This window comes from Vitis riparia, chromosome 11 (assembly GCF_004353265.1).
Source record: "Vitis riparia cultivar Riparia Gloire de Montpellier isolate 1030 chromosome 11, EGFV_Vit.rip_1.0, whole genome shotgun sequence".
NCBI classification, from domain to species: Eukaryota; Viridiplantae; Streptophyta; class Magnoliopsida; order Vitales; family Vitaceae; genus Vitis; species Vitis riparia.
In genome coordinates this window covers 737,203-765,202 of record NC_048441.1, presented here as the reverse complement: position 1 = coordinate 765,202, position 28,000 = coordinate 737,203, and the positions used below count along the sequence as shown (strand labels likewise).

General features: G+C 37.5%; 1 protein-coding gene across 1 annotated transcript; it reads right to left on the bottom strand.

The window, feature by feature from the left end:
- Position 1: 1 nt before the first annotated feature.
- On the bottom strand, positions 2-27,970 carry LOC117925067 (bifunctional dethiobiotin synthetase/7,8-diamino-pelargonic acid aminotransferase, mitochondrial). Its single transcript, XM_034843889.1, has 14 exons — positions 27,157-27,970; positions 22,506-22,676; positions 22,027-22,288; positions 21,714-21,794; positions 17,294-17,414; positions 11,350-11,498; positions 6,398-6,492; positions 4,981-5,096; positions 4,746-4,892; positions 3,686-3,819; positions 3,469-3,600; positions 2,249-2,383; positions 1,206-1,318; positions 2-447 (listed from the first exon to the last, which is right to left on the bottom strand). Exons 1-14 carry the CDS (start codon positions 27,906-27,908, stop codon positions 273-275), a joined length of 2,583 nt encoding a protein of 860 aa, XP_034699780.1. The 5' UTR covers positions 27,909-27,970; the 3' UTR covers positions 2-272.
- Between the last annotated feature and the right edge of the window lie 30 nt (positions 27,971-28,000).

Genomic DNA, 28,000 nt, shown 5'->3' with positions numbered 1-28,000 from the left:
CGAATGAGAGACGAATACCTTTCATACAAATTCCCACAAGCCAAACATGGTAACAAAAGCAAATAATATTTTTCTTTTGGTTTCATTTTCATGAATTGAGCTACTTCCTCTCAAGGATTTGGTTCTAAATAGTCCAGCATACCTTAGTACTCTAGTAAAGAAGAAATGCCATAGCTATCCATCAGCAATGAGAGGGCTTAAAATTCTAGTGTCATTGATAATGAATAATGGAAACAACTTCTGTAACTCACAGGGTTTTGAGGTCTGCTTAGCTAGCTAGGTTTAAACTCCTCGAGTCGACGGTAGAGTTTGATGAGAAGTTGGCTGCAGGTTTCTGGAGATGTGCAGGGGCCACACATGAGATATATGACATTGCCCAGAGGCCTCAGGTAGACACCATCTTCCCGGAGCTTCAGAAGAAGAGACCTCGCGTATAGGGATCCATACCTGCATAAAACTCAGCTAGGCTTTAGGAGGTTACTTCTTAAATCTTAGAAGCAGTGAATGTAAATATCATAGAACTAGAACTTGACTATGAAAATAAAAATGGAGATACAAATCCATTTGTGGACAATAGAGGTTAAAAAAAAAAAAATCTTGAAGAGGGGTATGGCACTTATACTACCCGAATTCAAAGAGCTGGAGCATGGTTTGTGTGTAAGGACATACCCCCGAAGAAGGGCAGCAAAGGACTTACACTAACTTATGACTTGGCATGTGCCCACAAGAGAAATCTTACAAAAATGCGAAAGCAAGCAATGCCTAGACTTCCACATCTGCGATATCTTGAATTGTTTTGAATTAAGCATCACTTTCTTGGGCCACCCTACATTTTGCTACTTGCTTGATGGATTAATTCTACAATCTGCTAATTCTACAGTCCCGACAAATATGTGAGTCATGTACAGGATGCTTAAAGAAATTGCCCTTAATGGAAACGGAAAAACAATAGACTCTCCCTTATTATTTGAAAACATTGTCTTAAAACAGTGTTTGAAAGTGAGTAATCATGAAAATATTTCAAGAATACAACATTCAACTGTGACACAAAGGAACAGAAGTTTTCCTCTCCTCAAAATATACTATAATGAAGTGATAAAGTTGAAATTGTCCAGGCAGCATTTGATACTCTTGAGTAACTATGACAATACTACAAAGAATACAACATTCAACAATGAAAAGACTAGAAGGTAATGAGATAATACCCAACATTGCTGCCTTCTGCTTGGAGTTCTAGGGCAAAAAGTGTTCCCAATGCAACCACTCTTTGTACTGCTGGATGTGATGAGATCTGGTGCACTAGTTCCGCATCCCATAACTGCAAATACAAGTAAAAGTTCACTTAAATGCTTGAGAAGAATGAATTTTTCACTATAAGCAGAAACTTCAGACACCATAATTTTGTCTCCCCATAGAATGCTTGTTAAAATCGTGAATAATTGCATTATGCATTATTAATCCTAAGAGACAAATCAAATTTTAACTAGATGATTCATATCCTGGGCTGGAATTCTTATGTTTTCCTCTAGGTCTTAAGGTTAAGATTGAATCCTGAATCATATATTAAAATTTCAGTTTAAAACAAGTATAGATGTTTGTAGAGAAAAAGCTTTCTTCTTCTTCCTTTTTCTTTCAACAATGGGGAAGTGATAGTATAGGAAGCATCACATTATCATGCACATCAATTATATAATTATTGCCTAACCAATTTGAATTTTGAAGCTGGTACTGATTAGGGCATAAGCCTTGGATCTTTTATTGGATATCAGAAACCAATGCATATATGGAAAATGAAGTGGCATTAGTACAAATAAAGGATATAGCAGACAAGTTGGATATGTGGTTTGAGTAAAGACATAAGCTTAACTGATGTGGTAAGCCACATCCAAGGGAACAATATCATAATAAAGATTAAAGAATAATTGCCTGATTTGCATGTTAAGGAGTTTTTGCTGGAAACTTAAGAGTATTATCTCATTGAATATCTTTTTTAGGTTGGATTCTGTGCAAATGATCCTCCTTGTTTATTTTCAACCATGCAAGATCCACCTGCTCGATGAATAAACTATACCCCTCAAATGTCTGACATTCAGACAACTGAATTCACCATCTGTAGATTGTATCAACATGACATAAGATCGTCGCCTGGAATATCTGCTAATAATAGATAGCATCTGCCAGAAATACCAGCAAAACACAAATCCAGAAAAAGAAGGAAATAAAAGCAAAGCAGTACACTTTCACAAACCTCTCTAAGTAGCCTTCCTTCAGAAGTAATATTAGAATTTGTCTGAGGATCCTTGAACCATTTTATGGATTTAACAGCAGCAGTACACCCCATAGCATGTGCAGTGTAGGAATGCCCATGCAAAAGTGCCTTAAGCTGTAGCCAGGGCAAAAGTAGATCAGAAACTATAGTTCCAAGTCAGTGTGTATGAACTCCAAGATAGGAACACCAAAAAAAAGTTTTTCTCACCTTTGAAAGAACCTAGGAGAAAATTTAAAAAGGGAATATAAAAGAAGGAAAAGAACTAAGCGACTTGTTTAGTGAAATTTCCAAATAAAAAGAATTTCATTCAATAACAAAAATAATTCAAGCTTATCGACTGTAATAGGGAAGAGAAAAATCAACTTAGTGTTGACATTTCAGACATTAAAAGAAATTGATGGTTTTCATCTTTAAAAAAATTGGATGCATCAAAACATTTTGAAACAACCAGATTGCCATTGGAGTTTAAAAAGGGAAAATGATTAAGCTTGAAATCTAAAACTCCTAAACCATGAAACTAGCTCTGTAGCTGGTGAAAATTACATTCCCATATGTAAATTGATGCTACTCATGTTATCATTAAAGGAAATATGGAACAAATATGCATGGTTAAGAAGCTTCCTCCCCAGGCACAAAGAAGTGCTTGAATTTAGACAAAAATTTCCTGTAATTGCAATCAGAACTTTACAAACTAAAAATACACTTGAATTTGCCCAATTACTGCAATCCAACTTTAATCATGCTGCAATCTACTTGAAAACTTGACTGCATATAACTAAATCAAATTGTTCAACGTCATAAGTATCAAAGGTACTTGTGCACGATTCAACATTACCTACATTAGAAAGCCGGCTTTAAATAAGAGAAACAAAATAAAAATTCAAACATGCATTCGTGGTTGTCTCTGCTGAAAAAGGAAAAATTCAAGACTTGATGCATGAATTGATATTTTTAAATGTTCAAGCATATATTATTGAACCACCTACTCGGTAAATCTATTTTTTTCATCAAGCATATATTATTGAACCACCTACTCTGTAAATCTATTTTTTCATCTTTGAGTTTAGCATGAAATGCAATTAACAAAATTATCATCGAATGTGGCAGCCAAGGGGTTATAATCCCACCAGTCATCAAGTCAATTTCCTTAGTTATATCAAATGCCTCTCAACTCTATGCAACCAACTACATTAGATTACCTTTGAGTCTCCAGCAAATGCATTAAAAACAGCATCTGTTGCCAATGTGGCAGCCAGTGGTATAATTCCACCAGTCATCAGCTTCGCAAAGCAGGCAATATCTGGTTGACAGCATAGTAACTCTGATGCAGACTATAAAGAAAAATTAAATTCCAATCAAATAACTGAGCAAAAGAATGAGAAAGAAATGCAATTATGAATATTATAGGCAACCAACCTCTGCACCCAGACGCCAGAACCCTGTAAAAACCTCATCAAAGATAACAGGAATTTTTCGACTTCGACACTCATTCACAAGTACTCTTTGAAAAAGTGGATCAATCATATGCATTCCACCAGAACCATGTACAACTGAAAAACAGAAACATTATTGAAGTAGATACTTTGAAACACTATCAGGTAACTCAATAGAGTACACTGATTCAGATGGCTTAATCCCGGCCCATCCAGGACCAACCATGGAGTACATAAACACAATTCAGCTATTCCAGTCAAATGGAATTTTCACAATGCCAGACCTGACTAATACCAAAATTAATTAGAAACTTGGAAAGCGATAAAAAGAAAAGATGCCATGGGTAATGGCCAAAATTTGAAATAATTTTCCAAAACAGTTCTGGAACATCAAGTAGGAGCAAAGAAATGATTGTAATGGCTTACAGGGAAAAAAGAAGAGAGAGAAAAACAAGCTTTATCATCAGCTTGGAATTAATCAATATATTTGGGGAGTTCACTAAGAAATACTCACAGTATTCACAATTTGAATTGCATTAAAAGTTAGTTCACCTATGCTTAGTAAAAAGTTGTCTCACTTTTTTCCAAAAATGTTCACAATAGGTCCAGGCTAGCAAATCCTATGTTGCATTTAATCTCATATCAGTTACTTTCACCATATCCGATTATTCTTTTATTGTCTCGACACACAGTATGCAGTTGCTCACTTGTAGAAATCCCATGGCATGAAACTTTGTAGTAAGAACCTCATACACCGAACTGATGTACCACTATTGAGGCAAGAAAGGGTCAGGACACTGTAGAAAGATATGGTTTCTCCACAATCAATTGTTCATGTTTAGAAGTAGGATGAAGAAGTGCATCAAGTTGTAATGGTATTTATAAAAAATGGGATGGATAAAAAACATAAAATAATTCAGCTGTCAGCTAAGAAAATATGTCATTTTTATGATAATCTAATTCCAAACTATTAAAGAACTAAAATGGAACTTGACCAGACAAAGCAGTAATAATCAAAGACATAAAAGTACTGAATTTCTTGCCTGGTTCTATAATTAATGCTCCAATATGACCAAACCCTCTTAATCCTGAATATGCTGATAGTTGCTGTGATATAAAGGATGAATAACTTCCAGCAAGACTCGAACCATCCCTGATCTTACTAAAAAATTCCCCTCGTGATTGAAAGGCTGTAAAAAATTTCAATGCACATTACACTGTTCTCCAAATAAAAAGGGTAATAGTAGCACTAAGGTGCTTCAAATATGCTTCACTTACTTAGTTCTTCCTGTTTCAGTTTTTCGGACTGCACTCCCTCAGGTAAGGAAAGCTTCCATATGCCATCACACATAAAGATTGTTGGTGGATCTAGGAAAAGGCCTTTTCCTGTGTACCTTTCAAAAGCCATTACATAAAAAGATTAACAGAAAAAAAGAACAATTTCCAGTCAACATATAGTTATACATTAAAGCTAAAACCAAAGTAACAATTGCAGCAAAAGCTTAGAGCAGAGATGTAAAATTAGAACTAATAGCCATAATTTTTTAGATTGCTGCCTTGCCTTAAGAAAATCCTCATTCTAGAATCATTAAATCATGTAAAAGGTGGTAAGACATCACAAAGTTGCAAGAGAACTAGTTTCAACATCACTGAGGCTTTTACTACGATTGAGATTTCAGTTGGGTTATGGGCACCTAAGTTCAGCTACAAAGGCCTTTCGAATCAGAGAGTATGCTCTTGAGTTTAGAACAAATTCAATGCAATTATGAACTGCCAGGCTCTTTGCAGGTGCCCCTCCTTGCCGGAGTTGAGTTCCATTCTTACGGTATCAATTGCATCCCTTCGCCATGTAGAATACCAAAAGTAACAGTTCTCTCAGAAAATCATAATCACATTTGTATAAGCTTGTTCGTTGAAACCATATTTCTATTTTTGAATCTCCATCTGCAGAATAAAAAGCTTGCAACCATGTACCATATGATTTGTAATACATAAGCACCATGAAGCACGTGTATTTCGTAAATCACTATTCCATACTTGAGTTGAAAAACCTTGTTGATGATAGATATTTAGAAATATAAACCAGTCAAAACAACATTTCCCCTAATTCTGTATCGCTAAGAATACTTACTGTTTACCATCAAAACTCCCTCCATAAATGTGTAGTTTTATTGATAAATTGACTTCTAAGCTCTTCAATCTTTGAAAGAATTTTGAAATGTTTTAGTTTTACAATTTTTAAAGAATTGCAGCAGATTTCGGTAATTTGTTTAGACAGTTGATTTTTATTTTTCCATGATCACACTTGATGTATAATTAATTCTCATGAAGAAGAATACCTATAATCCTTAGCAGCTCTACACATAGCATTATGAATACATCCATTTCCATAGTTTTTAACATGTTAGCATCCAAACTTATTGTGGGCTATCTTCTTTATGTTCTTCCTCTACCTCACATTTTACAATTCCACTTCTTAATTCTTCTGTGCACTTTTCTCACTTCTTTTGGTGTATTATCCTGATTTCTAAATAGTAAGACATAAAAAAGTTGAGCTGCAAAAATATAGCTATAAAGTTGGTGAAAATATAAGACATGAAACCACATTGGAAAGAAGACCCAGTCTTCCATAAGAAAAAACTTAAGATTTGGTAGATCTGTTCTCATAAATGCTTTTCTGACAAAATATCCATACCATGGTTGTTGAAGAAATCCTGTATACGATGATGGCGCCTGTGCTTCCATAGCGCCCAAAGTATCACCATGATATGATCCTTTAAGAGCTATGACCTGAATGAAGACACAGAATATCAAAATGATTAGTAGTTCAACAGAATTAGCAGCATGCCTAACTAGATCTAATTGAGTAAATTTCACTTTCGATACCCCTACTTCACAGATTTCTTATACCACATATCACATCTTTTAATTTCTGCAGTTGATAATAAAGCAGTCAAAGTGTCTAGATAATGTCTAAACAATTGGGTCTACCCAGAAGGTGCAGTGAGGCAATGCTAAGAACTACCAGAGCAACAGGAAAGTACTTCCAATGCTTCGTTCAGAAAAACACTAAAATTTGCAGAATTTATTGGTAGATAGAGTAGAAAAGTAGTCAAGATATTAGCATTTTTAAATTGTGGGTGCATTGAATCCCAAACTCCAATACTCAACCAAGCAAAATATGAAATACTGCACCTTATAGAGTGCAAAATAATTTCTACAAAACTATTAGATGCCCAAAAAAAAAATACTCTTCATGGGTTTTGTATTTGTTCTCAAAAGAGATAAAATGGATGGTAAGATTTCTTCTCAGTGATCAAGAAGAAAATATATACTCCTACTCAGTTACCATATTAAAAAGGCATGTCTCATATAGTGAATATAAAAGAAATAAAAAAATTGAGACTAAAGATAACAGGCCATGCAAGAAATCTACCACATGAAATGCTAGGGCAGTCAGCAAGTCTTAGAGCATTGATTACACTTTTTAAATAATGGTTAAAAAAAAAAAAAAAGTGTAATAAGGTGGTCTATAATCACTTTGTCAAAGTTATTTTTTAAAGAAAAAAAATGGAAAGAAAAAAAATTATTGAATTACACAAGAATAACCAATGAAGGATTTATCATCCTAAATAAAATTAAAACAAAAAGAAGAAAGACCTACAGAGAGAGAAAACAAGAAAAAAAAAAAAGAGGCTAAAAACAAAAACTACAAGAAGCCTTCCAATACAAAACAACACCAAAGCTAACACAGTGGTAAAAGATCCCCCACAAAATTCCAACAGGCCTCATGCTTACCGAGTTAGTTTGCTTTTTGATTAGTCAAACAAGGAATCTAAGTAAAAACCACCCTAAAACTCTAGCAATTTTGATGATCTCATCCAACCAATGATCTCACTTCCAAGGACAGTAATTATTGTTCCCAAGGTGGCAATAGAAAAAACTGCCAAAGAGATTGGAAACCCCATAGATCTATCCAAAAGCAAACCCTTTAGAATCTCCACCTCCATAGTTGATCCAAGACTAACATTTTTAGAAAAGACTCTCAGAGCACTACCATCATGTTCCCTCATTAGATCTCCTATCCCAAGCTAACCCTGGTTACCCAAAGGACAACCATTAAACTTTAAATTAAGTGCACCGGCTAAGCAAGATCTCAATTCATCCACAAAACACTCTTAGAAGAAAATACAAAGCTCCAAAACATAGGAATATCAATCTTAATGGGGTTCCACAAAAATCATCCACAACTAAAGTCTAAAAAGACGACAGAATAAATGTAGCCTATCATAAAAGCCTTTATAGACGTCTATCTATCCAAAAAGATTCTATGGAGACTTTACAGATGCTGCCCTCTGTGTTTAATTTTCCTGATTGCATATTTTTGTTCCTCTATACACTTTCTAGGGGAATGTTTGGCTTCATTTCAGACCTTAAGGGCTACTGAACATGGCTGAATCTAGGAAGAGAGGAAGCAAAGGAAAAAAAAAAAAAAGAAAAAAGAAAAGAAGAGGCTGGTATCTTTCCATGAATTAGGTTCTAAGTTATTCTTAGAGACCAATAATCAATAAAATTTAATAGTTTAAGTTTTACTAGGTGTTGATTAGGTTTCATTGGGTTGATAAACTTTAAATTTCATTTTGTTCTAAGTTGAGTATGTTTAAAGTAGATATTTTGGGTACGCATAGTTGGATTGGTTCGGAAATGAGAAGGAACAAATGAAAACAGGCTATTTGGAATTCATCTTATATATGAAAATGTTTTTCATATTGATGTGAATTTAGATGTTAACACATAGGTTATTTTAATTTTTATTTTTTGATAAGCGAGAGCAAAATATATTAAAGAAGCCCGAAAGGCCGCACCGCATACAGGAAGTATACAAAGCAGCCACAAGGCCAAAATAGCAAAAACAGGAACACCTCACCAGCCCTTAAGGAGCCGCTACCCACTCCAAGAAGCCTAAAAGTGAAGAGGACTCCTCTCCCCTATACACCTTAGCCCAACTCCACAGACTACATACAAAAGAATTCTTAAGAGTCTGAATAGCCAACGAGCCCCCTCTAAAAGCTAACCTATTTCTTTCTTTCCAAACCGTCCAAAAAATACATAATGGAATGGAATTCCATATCTTTTTCCTTTTTTTACCCACAAAAGGGCCCCGCTAACAGAATAACACCTCTTTGACCTTCTCTGGAAACACCCACTGAACTCCAAATAAGGTAAAGGCGATCTCCCAAAGGGCCCTAACCACTGTACAGTGTAAAAGAATGTGATTTACATTTTCCTCTTCACAACCACACAAGAAACAACGATTAGGGAGCTGCCACGCACGCTTTTGCAGCCTATCCAACGTGAGGATTTTTTCCCAAGTAGCCTCCCACGCAAAAAGCAACTTTGGTTGGAACCTTATCCACCCAAATATTTTTTTCCGGAAAAACGAGAGGGTTAGGGGCTGCCAGCAGATTGTAAGCCACCCGAATCCGAAAACTGTCAAAATCCCCTCCTTTCCATAACACTAAATCCTCCTCTGGGGTTACCCTGACGTCCCTTAGCAGAAAAAGCAAGTCTTCTATTAACGCCAGCTCCCAGTCATTAGAATCGCTAGACAATCTGAGATTCCACCCTCCTTGACCAAGCCTTGGGTCCCACACCTCATTCACCGATTCGTTGCTGCACACTGCCAAGGCAAAAATCTGGGGAAACACTTGGGACAGCGCTGCGTTGCTGCACCAATGGTCAGTCTAGAACATAATCTTAGTTCCCCTCCCCACCCTGAACTTCATGTTATCCCAACACCAGCTCGTCTCCTTCAAAATCTCCTTCCAAACTCCCACTCCAAAGGGCCCACGAACTTCCTTAGATCTCCAACCACATCCCTCCAAACCATGCTTCACCCCGATCACCTTCTTCCACAAGACATCCTTTTCAACGGCAAATCTCCAAATCCATTTGCCCAATAAGGCCTTGTTCAATAACCCAATCCTCCTAATACCAAGACCCCCCTTCTCCTTTTGAGTACACACCGCCTCCCATTTAATTAAATGGATTTTCCTACCCATGCTTCCCCCTCCCCAAAGAAAATCTCTTTGTAATTTCTCAAGCCTTTTAACCACTGACTTAGGCATTCTAAAGAGGGACATTTGATAGATGGGAATGCTGGCCAAGGTACTCTTAATGAGGGTGATTCTCCCGCCCTTAGACAAATATTGTCTTTTCCAAAGAGCAAGTCTTCTCCTCATTCTTTCCTCCACCCCATCCCACATGGAACCACAGGTTATGAAATGAGAGAATATTTATCAAGATCAAGTTGCTGAAATTTACAATTGTGTAATTGCTATTGTTTAGAAAGTTAAATCGTGTTATTTTATTAAGGTACACTTGTTGAAGAATCATAAAGGGAACTTGAAAGCTTAAGTAATATACATACATATACATACCTTTGTGTGTGTTTGTGTTTATTTTATTTGCATAACACCACATATTTTCTTAGATTGTAAATGCATACCATGATCTGATTTTGCATGTAAATATCATTGTGATAGGGTGTTGCATAATATACATGAGAATATGATTGGATAATGTAAATATTGTTAAAGTGTCCAAGCTTCAAATGTCAACATCTAGGTTTGAGACCATTAGCATGGATGAACATGAGACTTTAGGAAACTTTCATGTAAAATTGATGGATATTCTTGGTGAACTCATCCTTGACTCTAAAGTGGTAAGAAAAATTTTAAGGTCTCTCCCGGAGAGGTAAAGAACAAAAGTGACTGCCATTGAGAAGTCCAAGGATATGAATTCACTGAAGATATATGAACTTGTAGGCTATCTCTAAACTTTTGAAATGACCCTTGAATCACCAAGGAAAGCTAAGGGAATAGCTTTAAAAGCTATTAAAGAAAAAGTCCTAAATTCCAAAAGTGAGGATGATGAGAAAATGTCAAAGGGTGAGATTACTAGGTTTGCTAGAAAATTCAAAAAGTACATGAAATTCAGAAAATTTGAGAATTGGTATCAAAGCCAAAGTCATGGGTTTGAGCCACAGGAATGTCATGTTAGGGGAGGAATTGTTGGGGCGCAATAATGTCTGTCTTAAACCAAGTGGATGGGTCACCTAAATGATGGTAGTCAAATGTTATAAAAGGCCTTAGCCTATTCTCACTAGATACCAATTCTTGGATCGGGGTTTAACCATCTCATCTGAAAACCAATTAATGTCCAACAAGGGTAGGCTAAGCCTTTTATAACATTCAACCACCATCATTTAGGTGACCCATCCACCGGGCTTAAGAGTGGTATTGTTGCCTTCAATAGAATAGTTTGTTTCTGATTAAAAAAAAAAATTACCATACAGATCCTTTCACTTGTTGAAATAGCATAGTTAATGCAACTCTAAGCTAACTTATGTGTTAATGTAGGTTATCAAAACATGTTAGCACTCAACTAGTAAAGACTAAAAAGAAATTGCTTTTAGAACGTGTACCAAGAAAGAGAGTGAATTTAAAAACCAATCTGCCACAGGATGAGATTATCAACACAAAGAAACTCGTTTTCTTTAGAAACAACCAAAAATTTTGGGTAAATGTATAACACATGATGCGAATATTTCAAAGATAAATATGAGAGCTAATTGGTGAAGAGCACCTTGACTTCGATGAATTTCCCAGTTGTGTTAGGATCAGTGGAATCTAAAATGATGCCATGATCAAGAGAGAATTTTCGAAATGCCATCTTAAGAGCAACTTCAATTGCTGTAGATCCATTATCCGAAAAGAAAGTTCGAGAAGCCCAACCTGCATAATGAGAACATGATTTAACCATTACAACTAAAGATTGGAAATAAAGCATGACAGGAAAAGTAATGAATAAAAACTTCAACAAATCCAGAAAATCATAAATAACAGAAAAAAAACTGTGCAACAATGAAAGAACAATCAAATGGGTAAAATGTCCATCTTCTATTATGATCAAGAAGTTCACAACATGCAGTATAAATTGATTAATGCATATACTAAAATTTGGCTATTAAGCATTTGATACAATCCTTTCATCAATTTTTTGAAGGGTGATAAAATCATTCTGGAAACCTTATCTTTCAATTCTATTAAAGAAACCTACCTCCAATTCTTTTAGGGCAAGTACAATCAAACTACAGTTGGGTAATCAAGCTGATACTTACCACAACTCATCAAAGATATTAATTTTTTTAGCACTTAATTTAAATATTTGGATGGATGATAACCTCAATGGGCCAATCGATTTACAGAAAACCAAATTTAACCCCAAAAAAAGGATCATCAATAGCACTGCAGAATCTAATTCACAGTAGATGGTAATCTATGGATCCCACTCATACTAACAACAATACTGTGGAAATATGGGATTATGATTTGTAATTAAGTGCCAAGATTAGAAGGATTGTGTTAGGATACTTTCTATTTTATGGATGAGAGAATCTCTCCTTGTGTTAGGATACTTTCTATTTTATGGATGAGAGAATCTCTCCTAATTAGTTGTTGTTTCCTTAGAGATAGTGATTGTGCATATTATATGGCTTAGATTAGGAATCCCACTTGTATATATATAGGTCCTTTGTATTCAGTTTTGACACAGAAAAAAAAAAAAAGAATATTTTCTTCATGGTATCAGAGCATTCAGATCTGAACCACGTATAAAAAAAAAAAAAAAATCATCTTTTTCCATGGAGAGCAGAACGGAAGGATCAAACTCAGAGGTGACGTCCAGACCTGAAGCAGTTCACTCCGGCAGTGCCAGCACCACAGACGGCATCATTCTTCCCATAACAGGTCATAAACTCAATGGGCAGAATTTTATTCAATGGGCTCAATCTGTTCGGATCTTCATCTGCGGGAAAGGTAAGGAAGAATACCTTACGGAAGCCATTGTTCAGCCGAAGGAAGATGATCCAGGATACCGAACCTGGAAGTTGGAAAATAGTATGGTGATGTCTTGGTTAATTAACTCTATGACCAATGACATAGGAGAAAACTTCATGTATTATGGCACAGCAAAGGAGATATGGGATGCAGCTAGAGAGACCTACTCCAACATCGATAATACCTCGGCGATTTTCGAAATCAAGAGTATTCTCCAGGATCTTCGACAAGGAGATTCAACTGTTACCGAATATTTTAATATCCTTACACGGTATTAGCAACAACTCGATATTTATGAAGAATTGGTTTGGAAGTGTCCCGAAGATGGACTCCTATACAAGAAGGTCATTGAAAAGGAACGCATCTACAAATTTTTACTTGGCCTTAATAAGAATTAGATGAGGTACGTGGAAGAGTTCTAAGTATTAAGCCATTACCTAGTGTTAGGGAAGTTTTTTCTGAAATTCGCAGAGAGGAAAGCAGACAAAAAGTGATGTTGGGAACCCAAAATTCCTCCAAAAATCTTGAGAACTCAGCCCTAGTTGCACGAGGAACCCAATCCAACAACAACAACCACCAAACGAAGAAGAATCGTCCATGGTGCGACCATTGTAGAAAACCTGGACACACGAAAGAGACTTGCTGGCATCTACACGGTAAACCTGCTGATTGGAAACCTTCTCGGCCACAGCAAAACAGAGAAGGCCGGGGTTACACCGCTACAGCCGAAGAAGACACATCTGGCACTAGCTCAAATCCTGGACCGTTTAGCAAAGAGCAATTGGAGGCACTACAGAAAATGTTCCAACAAACTCTTCAATCAACTGGAACAACTATTGGTACCGCATCTGTAGCCCAGAAAGGTATTTTTCCCATGCCCTAAATGTTAGACAAGAAAATCACACTACATGGATAGTGGACTCAGGAGCTTCAGATCACATGACTGGGAATCTCATGGTTTTTCATGAATATACTCCTTGCCATAACAATTCCTCTGTTCGAATTGCCGATGGAACCCTTTCTAGGGTATTCGGCACAGGTTCAGTTATTATTTCCAAGGATATTACTCTTCACTCCGTGCTCTATGTTCCAAAATTGGATTGCAACCTATTGTCTATAAGTAGACTAACACAGGATCTTAATTGTGTTACTAAATTCCTTCCTCACATGTGTGAATTTCAGGCCTTGAACTCTGGGAAGAGGATTGGCAATGCTGAGGTGCGTGCTGGACTTTACCTTCTGAGAGCTGAGGAAATTCGAAGGCTACCAATGAAGACTGCTTGTGTAGTTTCCAACCCTAGTACCAAGACGGATAGTGTTGTTATGTTATGGCACTACCGATTAGGTCACCCAAATTTTTCCTATCTTGAAAAACTATATCCATCATTATTCAATAAAAATTCCAAAAATTTTCAATGCGAAATATGTCAATTGTCCAAACATACTCGCAACTCCTATTCCATTCAACCATACAAACCATCTCATCCTTTTTCCTTGATTCACAGTGATGTTGGGGGCCTCTAGAATCAACAACATTACAGGTTCTAGATGGTTTGTCACCTTTGTTGATGACCACACTCGAGTGACTTGGGTATTCCTTATGAAGAAGAAATCAGAAGTGAGGGAAATATTTGAAAACTTCAACAACATGGTTCAAACGCAGTTTCAGGCAAAAATTCAAGTCCTTCGGACAGATAATGCTCGAGAATACTATCACAACACTCTTGGTCATATCTTCTAGAGAATGGCATCGTACATCAAAGCTCGTGCATTGATACTCCACAGCAAAATGGAGTTGCAGAAAGGAAAAATAGACATTTGATGGAGGTTGCACGATCCCTCATGATAGCTTCAAACGTGCCTAAACAATTATGGGGTGAAGCTGTACTCACAGCAACCTACTTGATCAACCGAATGCCTTCTAGGATTCTTCAATTTAAAACCCCGTGTCAAATCCTCCTCGCTGCATATCCATCCGCTCGAATAATCTCGTCTATCCCAATCAAAGTCTTTGGTTGTACTGCTTTCGTTCACATCCATAAGTCCCTACGTAGTAAACTTGATCCGACAGCCACTAAATGCATCTTTCTCGGGTACTCACCAAACCAAAAAGGATACAAGTGCTACTCTCAACAACCAAGAAATTCTACATTTCCATGGATGTCACTTTCTTCGAAAATCAACCCTTCTACCCCAAAATTGCAATTCAGGGGAGAACTGGTCCACAGATGAATTCCAATTCTGGGAAACCGAAATCAGCACTACTTCTCCTTTGAGTTCATCACTGCCTCCTCAAACAGATACTACTTTTTCTGTCCCCGAAAACAATTCCTTGGATGTCCCTTCTGTCATACCTGAGTCAACTACACAAGGCAGTAAAGAGGTAATAGTTTATTCTAGAAAAAATTTAAAGGAAAAGCCTGAGAAACCTCCTCAAAAGGAGCCCGAGGACAGCACTTCACCTGAGCAGAACCAAGAATTGGACCAGGATCCAAGCAACCCAAACTCACAACCAGGTAACACAATTTATGATCTAAATTCCAATAATGACCTTGATGATCTTGATCAACCCATTGCTTTAAGGAAAGGTGTAAGATCCTGCACTCAGCATCCAATCAATAATCATGTGTCCTATGGAAAGCTTTCACAGAATTTCCAAGCGTTCATCACTTCTCTTGAAGATGATCATATCCCATCCAACATCCAAGAAGCACTTCAACAACCTGAATGGAAGACTGCTGTTCAGGAAGAAATACAAGCATTAGAGAAAAATGGGACATGGGAAATCTCAGAATTACCAGAGGGTAAGAGGCCTGTTGGATGCAAGTGGATATTTACCGTGAAGCACAATCCAGATGGAAGTATAAACAGGTTCAAGGCTCGACTAGTAGCTAAAGGATTTACTCAATCCTATGGCATTGATTATGAAGAGACATTTGCACCAGTAGCAAAGCTCAACTCCATCAGAGTGTTATTGTCAGTTGCAGTAAATTTGGACTGGAATCTGCACCAACTTGATGTCAAAAATGCATTTCTCAACGGAGAACTAGAAGAGGAAGTCTACATGAAGATTCCACCTAGTATGGAAACTCCAGAAAATTCAGGAAAAGTGTGTAAACTGAGAAAGTCCCTATACGGTCTAAAACAGTCACCTAGGCCTGGTTTGATCGACTGACTAGAGTTGTGAAAAAACATGGGTTCATCCAATGTCAAGCAGATCACACACTGTTTATGAAGCACTCTAAGGAAGGTGAAATGACTTTGTTCATTGTCTATGTTGATGATATTATAATTACCGGAGACGATGAAGAAGGGATAGGGAATCTCAAGAAGCTGCTAGCAAGAGAATTTGAAATCAAAGATCTTGGACAACTCAGATACTTTCTTGGCATGGAAATTGGCAGAACTAAGGAGGGAATTGTGGTCACGCAAAGGAAGTATGTCCTTGATCTACTTCAGGAGACTGGAATGCTAGGTTGTAAGCCAGTGGACACGCCTATGGATCCTATTGGTAAGATTGATAAAGATAATGACAGTCATCCAACTGACAAAGACAGGTACCAGAGGTTAGTAGGAAAGTTGATCTACTTAACTCACACAAGGCCTGATATTGGTTTCGCTGTGAGCATGGTAAGCCGCTACATGAACAATCCCATTGAAAGACACATGAAAGCCGTATACAGAATTTTACAGTACCTTAAAAAGAGCCCGGGTAGAGGACTCTACTTCAAGAAAACCTCAAGTAGGGAAGTTGAGGTATTCACAGATGCTGATTGGGTAGGATCCTTGACAGATCGGAGGTCAACTACTGGGTATTGTTCCTATGTGTGGGGAAACTTGGTGACTTGGAGAAGCAAGAAGCAGTCCGTAGTGCGAGAAGCAGTGCAGAGGCAGAATTCAGGGCAATGGCTCATGGGATATGTGAAGGAATGTGGCTCCAAAGAATACTCAAGGAACTTGGAATTATATCAAACTCCACTATGACAGTTTTGTGTGATAACAAGGCTACCATAAGTATTGCAAAGAATCCAGTTCAACACGACAGAACCAAGCACGTGGAGATAGACCGTCACTTCATCAAGGAGAAACTTGAAGGGGAACAATCAGACTTATGTATATTCCTTCAAGTCGTCAAACAGCAGACATTCTGACAAAAGCACTTCCAAAGGCCACCTACGAAAACATGAAAAGCAAGTTGGGAATGCTAGACATCTACCACCCAACTTGAGGGGAGTGTGGAAATATGGGATTATGATTTGTAATTAAGTGCCAAGATTAGAAGGATTGTGTTAGGATACTTTCTATTTTATGGATGAGAGAATCTCTCCTTGTGTTAGGATACTTTCTATTTATGGATGAGAGAATCTCTCCTAATTAGTTGTTGTTTCCTTAGAGATAGTGATTGTGCATATTATATGGCTTAGATTAGGAATCCCACTTGTATATATATAGGTCCTTTGTATTCAGTTTTGACACAGAAAAAAAAAAAGAAGAATATTTTCTTCACCTTTGCTAACCTCAGGACAAAAGAGAATGGTGTATTTAGTTCAAATAGAAGCAGACATGGGTTTCATAAATCAAGTGAGACAACTTCAGAAATCAATGGCAAATATATCTTTTAAACCTGTAAAGACAAATTAGGGGAAAAACTTTACCATAAAACTTTTAGAGAGGGGAAAAAAAATTCAAACCTTTCCCAACACCTTCAAGCAAAAGTTCTGCACATTCTAAAGCTGGCTCATAAACATTCTCAGGAAACATTACATGCCCAAATCTTGCGGCAGCATAACCCACATCTCTTGCAAGCTCAATCTGAAACCACCTAAACAAATAACCACAGTTAAGACAAACTTACCAACACACTTTTGAAGCAAATAAAATCAATGATTCTGGCATTATGCAAAGACTCAACAAAAAGGGAAATAAGATGAAAATGACTCAAGCCTGCAGTCCTAAAGCTTATAGCCCATGATAGAAAAAATAATAAAATGAAAAACTCACTGCTTCAGGCACCTACTTAATGAACAAAGATCAATGTATAAGAGAACTATACAAACACATAGGTTTGCACCTCTATTGTTTTGGCCTTTTTTTTAATATATCTTCTGTTTGCCTATCAAAAAAAATATATCAATGACCTAAACATGAGCACATGATATGGTTTTTCTTATTGCTTCATTTTTATATGCAGCTTCCCTTTCATTGTATACATCAAAAGTGGAGACCGCGTTGATATGAAACTAAAGTAATGCTGAAAAAAGGAAAAGGAGGAGCAGAAACCCCAAGAGAATCCCAGCAGTGGACCAATAGATACCACCTTTTTGTCTTATAATAAATGGGTATTTTTTTGGTGGCGGTACAGTTGAACTGATTTGGTTCTAGTTTTATAGCCTCATTTAATTTGGAGAAATCCTGACATTTCCTTATTTTAGGGTATTTAGGGAATTTATAAATTAGGGGCTTCCTCAACTCTTGCTTCATTTGGGATTGGTTTGGTTTTATTCAGTTAATATAAGGCCCTTTCCTTGTTTTAGTAAAAATTACTAAATTGAGCCATACAATTTGAAAAGTTTCATGGAAAGTCATGATTTCCCTGCATAAGACCTAAAAAGGCTTCTTACTTAGTTGGGTAATTTTGTGTCATTTAGAGTTTAGGAAGTTCTTCATTGGTAGAAGTTTCATATCTTGAAAGTTCCAGGTTAGAGAGATATGGAAAATATGCTTATGTTAGTGAAATGTGGGCTCGTTCACAAGGGCTGAATGATGAGCACATCCAGTAGCATTAGATGGTCCTTATCTCCAAGTCAATGAGTCTCGTAGTGCAAGTTTCGTATTTAGTCGCATTTTTTTTTTTATATTTGAGTCACAGTTAGAGTTCATAAAGTCTTTTCATTCATAGAAGTTCCATATGGTGAAAGTTTCAAGTTAGAGAAATTTCATATTATGCTTATGTCAGCATCCAAATTCATGTGCATCACATGGACTTGTAAATGCATGCATTTAAATCAAGTCTAATGACAAGTGGGCTTATTAATATCAACCTCAGTTATGTACTTAACCCTCTTTCTACTGCTTACATGGATGATTTGAAGTATAAGGTTTGCTCCTGTTCTAGTGGATAGAGAGGGAGACTAAATTCACTGCTATTCTTGGGACAAGTGTCACCAGATATGCATCATATGCCAGCAGGGGTCATGTAGGATAACCCTAGGATGGTTGTCCACACTCAAGTAGGTGGGCTAGGGTTTTTATTTTTAAATTAATTGGTTAAAAGGGATGAAATAATCCCTATATTTGTGAATTTAACCCCTTCCATATTTTTATTTGAAGAGTAACTCATTTTTGACATAAATGCCCTTAACTATTTCAAGTATTTACATGTATGTTTTAAAATAAATGGTTATTTTTACAAGAAAAAAATGAGGGCATTTTTGTCAAAATGAGGCCAAAAATGATTTTTTTTTTTTTTTTTTTATAAGTAAACACACTAACAAAAAATATATATATGAAGTGAGAAAATGGCGCCTAAAGGCTGACCCAAAGCATACAAAGGGTATCCAAGAGGCACCAAAAGGCAAGAACAAAAAGAAGAGGAACCACAAATAATTCACTAGTGCTCAACTAGAACCCAACCAATCAAAAAAGTTGATTAAAGGTAAAGGTCCTTCATCTATAACCAACTTAGGCCAAACCAAAAATTACATACAAAAGAATTTTTCATCCTATGAATCAAAAGTTCCTCATTTTCAAAAGCGACAGATCCATCCTCATCAAAGGGTTGCTGGCAAACTCCCCATCTAACTCCACCCTTTGGCCTACTTCCCTTAACACATTGGATTTACCCCATTTGCAAGCCTAAGCACCTTGTAGAGGCCACAAATGACCCTGTGCTAAAAGGCATCTCCTATTAGGTGCTTCTACGATTGGCTAAAGGCCCATCCAAACTAACTAGGCATTCCCTTGGAGGACTAGTCTAAGGTAAAGCTTAAAACTTGCCTTATTCAATCATGGTTTTACAGCCCATTGCTTGATCTACTTTGCTATAATATTTTTCTTACTAGGCTGGAATTCATGTCTACTTTCTTCCTTTCCAAGTGATTGACAAGACAGGTGACAAGAGAAGAATAAATTGACAGGCACTTGGGGAGCATCTACCTTAAGATCTATTTATACTTGGTATGCAAGTTCCATTTTAGACTGTGGATCTTTCAAGCATTTATATATGAAATCTCCAGTATCAGTTACTCATTATAATGGATTGTTTGTTTCAGTTTACTGGAGCTCAGTATTTGTAAAATACTAGCATGCTCTGTTTATATAAATATAATAATCAGGTTGAATTAGCAATTCATTCTGAGCTCTTTCCATGTCAGGTTACAGGGACTAATATGTGAAATGATAGTCATGCCCTTGGTTTCTAGTGAATCTGGGTGGGGCAGTGATGGGAAACACCCATTGTGTTTTCTCAATATTGACAGCCATCCTGTAATAGGGATTTTGGAATGGAGGGAAGAATGTAAGCAAAGCAGGATTAATTCAATGTGATAATGCTGTGTAACAAAATCAACAACCTTCTTCCAACCATCTAACCATTCAGATGCTTGATAACTGAATCCCAAAAAGTAGGTGCTCCCTGGCTACTGCAACTCACTATCCACTTACTGATAACACAACCTAGGGGAGAAGTTAGACACCAAAGCCAATCCTAGTTGAGGTTCACCCCCAACAATAACTTTCTCAAGGTGAAATCTTCAGCCCCAAAACCATACTGAAAAAATCCTAAACATAGTTGTTATCAAAACATGTGAAAGAGAAGAGGATAGCATCATTAGAAAACTAAAGATGAGGTTCACTCCCAACAATAACTTTCTCAAGGTGAAATCTTCATTCCCAACACCATACTGAAAAAACCCTAAGCATGGCCTTGTGATTAGTTGTTATCAAAACATGTGAAAGAGAAGAGGATAGCATCGTTAGAAAACCAAAGATGAAATACTTTGACACCTCTCCACCCAACCTCAAAGCCTTCCACAAAACCTAGCTTTCTGCTAAGAATTCCATGAGTTTCAATTGTCAGGTTTCCCCACCCTCTCACAGGTGCAACCCAAATGTCTACGATTGAACCATAAGGAATACATAATTTTAACTATTTGGCAGGTTTTGTAAATAACTGTTATCTTCATCATTGGTTGCCACATTTCCTGCGTCTGACAAGATCTTAATAACAGAAAACAAAACCACAAGTTCACAAGAGTTCAGAATCTTAAATGTTTTGAAGCATGGCTTCACATTTTCTGCAATGTGGTCCCTAAGATACAGCACTGAAGGCACCAAGTTCTCAATTCAGAACTGGGGAAACTTTCATTAATAAGACACTATTTAGTCTATTCCCTCATGAGTAAAGAGAAAATTTAAATAGAAGACACTGATTTACCTGAAAGTATAACAAACCGAACACGCAATATGATTAAATCAATTGGTTAGGGTGATTATTGTTTTACATTGATATACTAAAGGCATGAATAAGATTAACCATGATTGAGTGACACACCATCTTAAACTTTGAAAAAGGTAATAGACAATAATTAAGTTTAAAAAAAAATTCAGTAATGGCAAAATACTCAACATATACACAGAAAAAAGCAAAAGGCACACTAGGACCTCTTGTATATTATTGTATGCACTCACACTTTTATCAATCTTGCCCTCTGCTCTAGTCGCATGTGTTAAAATAAACTAGGTATCTCAAACAGGATAGAAAATCACTATTCTTTGCAGTAAATCATGTAATAAGAAAGGATTATGATGACAAGAATTTTAACAGTGAGCAACAGGAATTAATAAGAAATTGGAAAATCCAGAGGTGGAGCAACAAAGTCAAAGCTGAAAGATATTTTCCTCAAGTTGTTGCACACAAGTCCAGGGATCCTCGTGTGAACAGCCCTCACTTGGAATGAACAAGAAAAAAAAAAAAAAAAACTCACAAGTTATTTGCTGCTTGCTGCTAATTATAAAATAAAATAAAATGAAAATTCATAAGTCATTGATAGAGTATCTATATGCTTATTAAAAAAATAAGCAAGAAAAACTCTTTTTTAGTCAAAGGATGACCTGCAAAGTGGCATCAGGTCCTTGAGTCCACCAACTAGCACATGCATCAAACTGTTGTGCAATGAAATCATTATTCTGGACCTATATTGGACATAAAAAATGAAAAAATTAGTTCAGAATACAATTGCATCTGTATTTATAGCACCATTAAGAAATGTATTGTATAATATGTATCTACCTGGAAAAAAGGTAAAAAGAAAATACATTATGCCTCAAGTGCAACAACTTAAACCCTTCCATTCTTCCAGTCATGGACAGTTTCCAAGGGATTACAAAAGACAGACTAACTAATACAAGTAATTACAAAACAGACCTTGTGGACAGAAAAATTTTCACCACAGCGTGAGTCAATTACTGTAACAGTTTCTTCAGGTACAAGTTTGTGCTGAGTAAATGGCCACCAGAAAATATCTCCTGCCCTCTTTGGCATGTCATGAAATCTCTGAATTCTTTCTGAATAAACTGACAGCATTATTTCTTTGAGAGAACTAAACACAGCCTGAGACTTATCAAACCACTCCATCAGGTTGTCTGATGGATCTTGAGGAACAGGTGGCAGCACAAGCACAGGAACCCTATAAGAACCAAAAAGATAATAATAAATATAACAGTCAAATGCATAAGCCTAAAGGAAAAGAAACAAGCAGATATCAAAAGCATGAGAGAAAGAGAGAGAGAGATCAAATGGTAATTCAATATCAAAGTCAGCAAATGGTTGCTGCAAGATCACGTATAAATTTGAGAACAGACGATTGGGCCCCAAAATAGGACATATTTAGAGTATCACATTACCTATTACCCAAATAAGACAATAATGGCACCTCATTAACAAGCCCATGATCTTCAATGACAATAGCAACAACATCATAACCACGGAGTTTTAAACTCTCGTATGCTGAAATAGTCCCAGAAATACCGCCAAGCCGCCCATCTCCCACAAGAATGGCAGGTAACCGAAATGGTCTGCTAATATGTAAGAAAGATCTGAATCAAAGCAGAGAAAATAAACATATATACAAACATACATATATATACACACACCAAAGGTAGTCATTTCCTTCACCATATCAGCCTGATCTATGCATTTCAGATGCTCATCCAGATTATTTAAGTAATACTTTTTTTTAATAGGTAAGTGAAGACTGTATTAAGGAGAACAAAAAGAATACATGATGTATACAAAGCAACCAAAAGACCAAAAAAAGAGATGCGAAGACACAAAAACTAGCCACATCCTACAAATAGGCTAACTAGTTCACAAATTCTAACAATGAGAAAAAACCATCTCCAATATAAAATCTAACCCAATCCCAAAAAAGGTTTAAGAAAGAATTTTGGATCTTTATTCTATAGCCTCTTCAAAAGATGCTTGGGTGGTTGGTGGTAGTTGGGGCCTTAGGTTTGTTAGACGGTTGCATGATTGAGAGCTAGAGGAGGTAGATGTATTTTTTGGGAGATTGTATGACCACTTCATTAGTTTAGGTTGTAAGGATTCTATGGTATGGTTGGGTTCACAGAATGGTAACTTCTCAGTTAAGTCTTTCCACTCCTCTTTGGCAAGTAGAAGAGTGGAGCCATTCTCTTACAATATAGTATGGAATTCTTGGGTCCTAGTGAGAGTTAGCTTCTTTGCTTGGGAAGCAACTTGGCCAAAATTTTGATTCTAAATCAGTTCAAAAGGAGGAGTTTGGAGGATTCCTAATAGATGCTACATGTGCAAAGAAAAAGAAAAAACGGGTGATTATATTATCCTTCATTGCAAGAAAGCATGCATTATGTGGCAATTAATTTTTTCTTTGTTTGGTGCATTGTGGGTGGTACACTCTTTAGTTAGGGGGTTTCTCTTGAGCTGACACGGTTCTTTTGGTGGAAAAAAAGAGAAAGAAGGCTTGGAAGGTTGTTCTATTATGTGTGTTTTAGACCATCCGGAAAGAGAGAATTAGGAAAGATTTCGACAATTGAGAAAGCTTGGACCAAACAATTAAAAATTCCATTTTGACCTTGAATGCAACCTATCTACCTTTGATTGCCTTCCACGCCCCCACTCCATATCCCTCTCTCTCACTTCTTTAGTACACCACCTCCCTTCTTCCTACCCGTGCTTTCCTGCAATTACTTGTTTCCAAAGAACGTTCCTTTTACACACAAATCTCAAGGATCATTTTCTCAAAAGAGCCTTATTAAGGATGGATAAGTTTCCAATGCCCAAAGCCCCTTTTTGTTTTTCCATGCATACAATAGTCCAATTCACCAAATGCGACTTGTGATCCTAACAAACCCTCACTCCCTAAAGAAAATCCCTATGAATCTTCTCCAATCCCAATGCTACCCTCTTCAGGATAGCAACGAGGGACATGAAATAAATCAGTAAACTGGAAAAAGTTCTCGTTATCAAAATTTGTCTCCCCCTCCCCCCTAAAAGAGATTGTCCCTTCCACCAAGCAATCCTTTTTTGAAAACGTTTTTCCATCCCTTTCCAAACCTTGTAGGACTTGTAAGGGGTCCCCAACGAAAGGCCTAAATAGGTGGTTGGAAGAGCACCCACCTTACAATCTAAAATCCCAACAAGCTCCTCCATATTAGAGACATCCCTAACAAGGATCAACTTACTTTTCTCCAGGTAAATCTTTAGCCCTGAAATCACCTCAAACTACAGAAAGCCCAGCACAGGTATTCTAGATTCTCCTTGCTAGCATCACAAAAAATGAGAGTATCGTTTGCAAATAACAAATGAGAAACCTCCACCCCCAAACCATTTCTACCCCTTACTAAGAAGCCATCAATAAACACCACCCCCCTTCTCTCTCTCTTCCTTTGCCCTAATAAAAAGGAGGGAAAGAGTCTCTATTGTTGGAATGAACAAATAAGGGGACAAAGGGTCTCCTTGTCTTAACCCCTTAGAGATTTGGAAGAAGCCTGAAGAGGATCCATTTACCAAGACAGAGAAACATATTGTAGAGACGCACCAACTTCGATCCAAAACCTATTTTTTCTAGAAATGCAAGAACAAAACTCCAATCTATATGGTCATAAGCCTTTTCAATGTCAAGCTTTTTTTCAATGTTAAGCTTGCAAATGATTCCTCTCTAGTTGCCTATAAGTCTAGAATCAATGGTCTCATTTGTTATCAAAACAACATCCAAAATTTGTCTACCTGACGCAAAAGCATGATAAAAATCCAAGATTAAGTTGTCCACCACTTTTTTAAGTCTATTCACGAGGACCTTAGCTAGGAGCTTGTATTAACCTCCTACCAAGCTAATTGGTGGTCTAAAGTCCTTTAGGTCATTTGCTCCCCCTTTCTTTGGCACCAAAATTAAAAACGTGGCATTTAAACTCTTCTTAAAAGACCCTGGTTTATGGAATTCCTCGAAGAACCCCAAAACCTCTCTTTTTCACAAAAACCCAACAAAACTGTCATAATGTCAATGAAGCCATTCAATTTAGGAGTCTTATCCCCATTTAAGCTATACAAAGCAACTAAGACCTCCTCGTCAAAGAAGGGGATCTCCAAAGCTTTTGAATCAATGCTAGGCAAGGAGTTAAAGGTCAACCCAGTAATGCTCAACCTCCATTCCCCAACTCAACCAGGATCATACTAAAAGCATTAGCCACACCGTCTTTAATGTTGTCTTCCTCAATTAGTGATTCATCATCCACCCTCAACTTGGCTACAAAATTTATTCTTTTTCGAGCATTGACCATTGTGTGAAAAAAATTGGTATTCTTATCCTCCTCTTTTAGCCAAAGTTCTCTTGATTTTTGTCTCCAAGAGATTTCCTCTATTGCTGCCCACTTTTTGAAATCTTCCACCACCGCCTTCCTAACTTCCCGTCCTCCTCTATGAGAGCCCTTTCCCTTTCCCTTGAGTCCCAATACCCTATTTGCTCTATGGCTCACATAGTCGATGCTCTGTCTAGCTAACATTCATGGTTAATATTCACATTCATTATTATTACATGCTTATGGTGCTACTTACATAAGTGACTTAGTGCTTCACGTTTTATAGGCTTTTTGGAGGAGAATGGAGAATTAGGATTTATGGCGGTAGTACAAAGAAAGTAAAATCAACAAGAGAAAAAAGAGAAAGATAAATGCTAGTCTTACTAAGATTTTCTAGAAGTCTCACCCATAAGAGAAAACAATGAGCTCACCATTAAAGATTGAAAAAAGCCAAAATTTGCAAAAGTTATCGGCCCTAATTCCATTCGATATTTATTCACAGGTTTTTGAAAACCTAAGCACTCAGCAAAACCACCAAAAAAGAGGAGATGGGGGGGAGAGGAATATATATATAGTTATCCTAATAGGGCACTAATTCTTTTCCTAAAACCCCTAACTTTCTAAATAATGAAATCAAATCATAAATGAAACTTGTAATTGAATCAACTAAAAAAAGTATAAATTTGAGAAAATTATAAAATTTTTATAATAAACAAATTTCCAATGAAGAAAATTTTGAAAACTTGGAATGTGACTCTAATAAACAACCATCACTACCATTGTCTCCAAACAATGGGAATATGGGAAATTACCAAAACACCCTAATCTAGAATTTGCATCTTCCTTGTCCTCCTTTTCATGAATGCCTACCATCAGCTACATTCCTGCTGTAGAAGCTAAGAAAGAAGATCCTCAAAAATTCATCCCATGATGTGAAGCTAGTTTTTTTATTGGTAATGATGTGAAGCTAGTTTCCCTTCAATTGTGATACCTTCTTCAATTGACTTTTGAACATTTCCCTTATTCTCCACTTAACAATGGCCATGGCTTCAAATTCAACAACTAGTCGTGACTAGTTGGCTCAATTGAAATTCATACAGGCACCCCAACTCACAATCATGAATAATGCCAGAACTCAGAAGTAATCACTTAAGAAGTTGAGAGAAAAAAAAAATGAAAATCAGAAATGTCATCCACTTTAACATATATTATTAGTTTGCTGAAACTTCTAACAAACTATTCAATATTTTAAAGCGTAAAATCAGATTTCCGCCCACTTTCCCCAGTGAGCAGTAAATTTTAACAGTGATAGAAAAGTTGATTTCAGGCCAAAGAAAAAAAATTGCCCAGCAATTCAAACAGTTAAAACCCTAGCGTAGATTCAGCCAGAAGCTCTCTGTTCAATGTCAGTCAGCTCAATCTACAGAGTTCATTTTCTAATAATTCTCAATTTTGGGTCAAGTTGTTCTCTACATGCGCCAAATTTTCTCCCATTCCTTAGTAGCTTCAGCAGCTCAGCCGTTGAATTTTACTTTTGAATTCTATCAGTGACATACCACATCACTGTATACAAAATTAGTAAGTGCTTTATGCATATTCGGAAAAGCAAATCACACTAGCTAGTTAGAAATGTCGAGCTAATCTTCTAACTGTTTGATGTGCAGAACTTGTTCCAGATTATCAAACTAACAACCAGGGAATAAAAGGAACAAGTACGTACCGATACAAGTCACATTGAAGTGTTCCCGAAGGCCCGGGGCTCGCAACACCCCCGGCAGTCTCAACCACACTCCATACATCCATCCTCCCTCTCCCATCTTCAGAGCCAATCCTCAAACATCTCCCCAACACCTCCAGCAGCACCTTGTCCGGCACAGCTCCACCCTCCCTCTCCACGGCCAAATGCGGTGAAATCGCCTCTCTCCATGCATACATTGTCTTGCAAGTCAACTCGGATGCCGCTCCCGCCGCCCATTCCTCGCCCAGCAACCTCCTCTCCTCATACGCACCCAAATCCCTCAACTCACCCTCCCCTTCGGACCCGAACCCTAGCACCGCCTCCGCGGCGGAAGCTGAAGCTTTGAGAACGTGATTGGAGGCGGATACCGCAAAGGAGGGGCGGCGGCGGAGGACAAGCTGGGAGAATTTACGGAAGACGAAGGCGGAGTCGGAGTCGGAAGGGAAGCCGGTTTGGACGGGCTTGATGTAAATGAACTTGGCAGAGTCGGAGGATGGGAATGGAGAGAGAAGGGTGGCGGCGGCGAGGCCGGTGGAGACTAGGGTTTTGCCGAGGCCAGTGTTGGAGGCCCAGATGGTGTAGATAGGATGAGAGAGAGGAAGGTCGAGCAGTGGTGGGGGTGACGGTGGCGGCGAGGATGAGATGGAGCGGCGGAGGTGGATGTGGAGACGAAGGAGGAGGAGGCGGCTGTGGGGGGAGGAGGAGGAGGAGAAGAGAGAGGAGAGTAGGAGCATGGTGGGAGTCGTGGCCCTCGTGGGACAGTGGATTGCAACGGTCAGACAGAGAGTGGCAATTTCAAATCTGACTCAGAGACCTTTCGATTTTT

Excerpts from the sequence above, each read along its gene's own strand:
- LOC117925067 (XM_034843889.1), bottom strand. The coding sequence starts at position 27,908 with ATGCTCCTACTCTCCTCTCTCTTCTCCTCCTCCTCCTCCCCCCACAGC. Across the intron at positions 5,097-6,397 it reads GGATTTCTTCAACAACCATG|GTACACAGGAAAAGGCCTTT; the intron begins GTATGGATATTT and ends GGCTTTTGAAAG. Across the intron at positions 3,820-4,745 it reads AGCATTAATTATAGAACCAG|TTGTACATGGTTCTGGTGGA; the intron begins GCAAGAAATTCA and ends TCTGTTTTTCAG.